Genomic DNA, 3,826 nt, shown 5'->3' with positions numbered 1-3,826 from the left:
TTCAAATCAAAGACAAAAAATAGTGTTTTGTATTCTAAGAGGGACAAAGTCCAGTGTGTCATATGAAAGGAAAGTGATGGTGTAAAACGTGCTTAATAGCAGAGTAGAAACCCTAACAATCTCCTGACCTTCCTGATTGGAAGGGAAGCTCTGACTAGAGAGAGTATGCTCTACACTACTTCTTGTCTAGTTTCTTTAGATAATATGCAATAATTCTTACATACTGGACCCAAAATGATGTTAGATATTTAGGAAATGTTCAATGTGATCAGTACTGAAAATAGAATTAATCATTATGTTCCTAAGGCCTCAAACAGCATCTCAATTTGTTGAGCTGAAAGCAATGAATGAAGTAAAGCACTAAGTCTTTAATGGTAGCAACTTCCATGTGTTTATTTGTTTATCCTCTCTTTTTAAAGAATAGATTATTTTAAACCTTAATTCTAAATCATGTGGCACATTTTGGGGGTGAGTCTTTGAACTTTGACTCGATAAGCTGAGGAATGGATAAGAACCCAGGAGAGTAGGAGAGGAATCTGTTCAAATCAGTGGCTGCATTAATTCTGATGGACCTTATCAAGGTTTCCAGCCCAACTGTTAAAAAAAACAAAAAACCACTACTCTTTCTTTTTCTTCTTTGCAGTTTTACCAAACTTGCAGTAACAAAACAGGCAACATTTAGTGACCAGGAATATAAAAGTTGCCACGCATGCTAGCAGGAACCCAGTCACATCCAAAGAATTGTACTGGTACCAGGTGAGGTTGTGGATGGCTGGCCGAAGGTGTTTGGCTCCTTTGTGGCGCATGATGAACTCAATCCAGAAGACTGCTCGGTCCAGGGGCTTCATAGGCTGATCGTGGTGAATTCTTGATAACTTCATAGCATTCTCTTTATAGCTAAGGATTGAATAAATATGTAGATACTCACTTGAAAAATTTGTTAAGGACATGAAATACCTAAAATTGCTATATATTATTAAAAGTATGTTACATAATTATTAATACATTTTTTTCATAAATATATCACTAAGGGTACAGAATGCACATGAAAGTTTGTTTCTTCTTGAGATATTTCTAGATAAGGTGGTCTATCAGCTGGAATTCATTGGATGTTTCATAGTCCTAGTAATGATTGGAGGTAGGGGGGAAAATAATTTCTAATTAGAAGTAGAATTTTAAAAGTTCAAAAATAGGAAGGTAGAATATGTAGGTTAAGAATACAGAATTTGATCTCATTTGCTGAGTGTGGTATTGGGAACATGATAGTGACAGGAAGCAGCATTGAGGGGTAGGTCTATGAGAAAGGAACCCCTTCCCCTTCCCCCCCAACCTTCCTCAGGTTCTGTCTGGAGTGTTAGTGTTAACAAGAAGCTAGTCTTCAACAGTAGCAAGAAAGATTTCAGTCTGTGATCTTCATGGCCCTGACATTTCAGCTGAAAACAAAAAGCTTAATGTGACCCTATGGGCGAGAAGTAGGGCCTGAGATTGAGTAGATGCTGGAAACTTTGCTTCAAGCAACAGATGGATACAAGTGCAATGGTGAGAGGGAAAAATGGCAATAACTAGAACACTAACCTTTCTAATTTTAGTCAAGGAACAGAAGACCAGTCCCTGGTTTTGGTTTAAGTTTTTGAACGGCTGACTTAGAAAAAGGATTTCCTTGGGTTTGTTTAGGAGATGAAGAAGGGAGGTTATTCTCCCACACTGAAGTGCAGTCACCATTGATGGAGAATACAGAACATTAAATTATAGAAAATAGTGGAACAGCATGTAGAAAGTTCTGAGGAAGATAATTGTGGCTAAAAAAAAATAAAATTATACAAAGTCCTGTTGCTCTTTGGTTAAAAAAAAAAAAAACACAACATACTACAGGCCTTTCTTAATACGCAAGAATTTAAGGAGTAAATACCTCTGGACACATCTCAGGAAAACAAGGAAACAACAACAACAAAAGCTCCAAGACACAGAAACAAAATATTTGTCAGATAAAAAAATAATAAAAATAGGGCTTCCCTGGTGGCGCAGTGGTTGAGAGTCCGCCTGCCGATGCAGGGGACACGGGTTCGTGCCCCGGTCCGGGAAGATCCCACGTGCCGCGGAGCGGCTAGGCGCGTGAGCCATGGCCGCTGAGCCTGCGCTTCCGGAGCCTGTGCTCCGCAACGGGAGAGGCCACAACAGTGAGAGGACCGCGTACCGCAAAACAAAACAAAACAAAACAAAACAAAATCGTTCAGGAATAGAAATACTGTAGTAAAACGCGAATTACATCAAGTCCATATAAACACCAAACTAATGCTGAACAATGTTGGAAATGTGGTCATGGACAAAATGTGTATGTTTTAAGCTTTGATAATGTTGTAATGATAATACAGCTAACAGAAATTAACATGTGATGTTTAAGAGACATGGACTGGAAGTTGAGAATTGACTTCAAGTAAAAGTCATTCTATACTGACCAAAATTGGAAACATTTACAAAATAATTATTCTAATCTCTAATGTCAAAATTTGTTCATAGGTTTATATGAAATTTTTAGTAAGAATTTATCTGATATTAAAGAAATATTTATCCAAACCTGGCAATACTTTTAATATTAATGTTTTTTCCTCACAGAATATATTTATTTGATTTTTATGAGAAAGAATGACATAATAAATATAATCATTCATCATTAGGAATTTATTTATTTATCTACGATCACAGCTAATCTTCATGTTGTACACAGTTCCCCACAATTTATTCACTGAAGTACGTTTCAATTTACTGAAAGTTTGTAATTTTGTATAACATCTCTTCATTCCTCCAACTCCTAGCTCCTGGTAAACACCACTCTAGTATGTTTCTGTGCGTTTCACTTTTTATATACAAATATAAGTGCTATCATACAGTATTTTTCCTTCTCTGACTTATTTCATTTAGCATGATGCCATATTATCACAAATGGAAAGATTTCCTATTTTCTCTTTGCTGAATAATATTCCTTTATATACATATACCACATATTCTTTATCCTTACATCTACTGACAGAAACTTAGGTTGTTTTCATATTTGGCTATTGTGAACAATGCTGCAATGAACATAGGAGTGAAGATATCTCTTCCATATTCTGTTTTTATTCCCTTTAGATACATACCCAGAAGTAGGATTACTGGATAGTGTAGTAGTTCTATTTTTAATCTTTTGAGGAGCCTCCATACTTCTTTTTTACAGTCACTGCACCATTTGCATTCCCACCAAGAGTGCACTAGAGTTCCCCTTTCTTCATATACTCACCAACACTTGTTATAACTTGTCTTTTTTTAAAAAATAGATATTTACTGGAGTATAATTGCTTCACAATACTATGTTAGTTTCTGTTGTACAACAAAGTGAATCAGCCATATGCATACATATATCCCCATATCCCCTCCCTCTTGAACCTCCCTCCCACTCTCCCTATCCCACCCCTCTAGGTCATCGCAAAGCACCAAGCTGATCTCCCTGTGCTATGCTGCTGCTTCCTACTAGCTAATTATTTTACATTTCATAGTGTATATATGTCGCTGCTACTCTAACTTCACCCCAGCTTCCCCCTCCCCCACCGTGTTCTCAAGTTCATTCTCTATGTCTACATCTTTATTCCTGCCCTGTCACTAGGTTCATCAGTACCATTTTTAAAAAAATTCCATATATATGCATTAGCATACGGTATTTTTCTCTTTCTGACTTATTTCACTGTGTATGACAGAGTGGTCCATTCACCTCACTACAAATAACTCAATTTTGTTTCTTTTTATGGCTGAGTAATATTCCATTGTATATATGTGCCACATCTTCTTTATCCAT

At 36.6% G+C, this 3,826-nt stretch overlaps 1 protein-coding gene across 1 annotated transcript in view; it reads right to left on the bottom strand.

Annotated features, from left to right (window-relative positions):
* Positions 1 to 372: 372 nt before the first annotated feature.
* The window catches only part of LOC102983168 (UDP-glucuronosyltransferase 2A1-like), an 80,664-nt gene continuing 77,210 nt past the window's right edge, over positions 373 to 3,826 (bottom strand). Inside the window, 1 exon segment of the mRNA XM_055085743.1 lies at positions 373 to 897. Within this exon segment, the coding sequence (XP_054941718.1) occupies positions 618 to 897 (280 nt within the window). The 3' untranslated portion in view covers positions 373 to 617.

The sequence above is a fragment of the Physeter macrocephalus genome, chromosome 7 (assembly GCF_002837175.3).
Source record: "Physeter macrocephalus isolate SW-GA chromosome 7, ASM283717v5, whole genome shotgun sequence".
In the NCBI taxonomy this organism is placed as follows: Eukaryota; Metazoa; Chordata; class Mammalia; order Artiodactyla; family Physeteridae; genus Physeter; species Physeter macrocephalus.
Note: the sequence above shows the minus strand (reverse complement) of the source record. Positions and strands in the feature narration are given on the sequence as shown.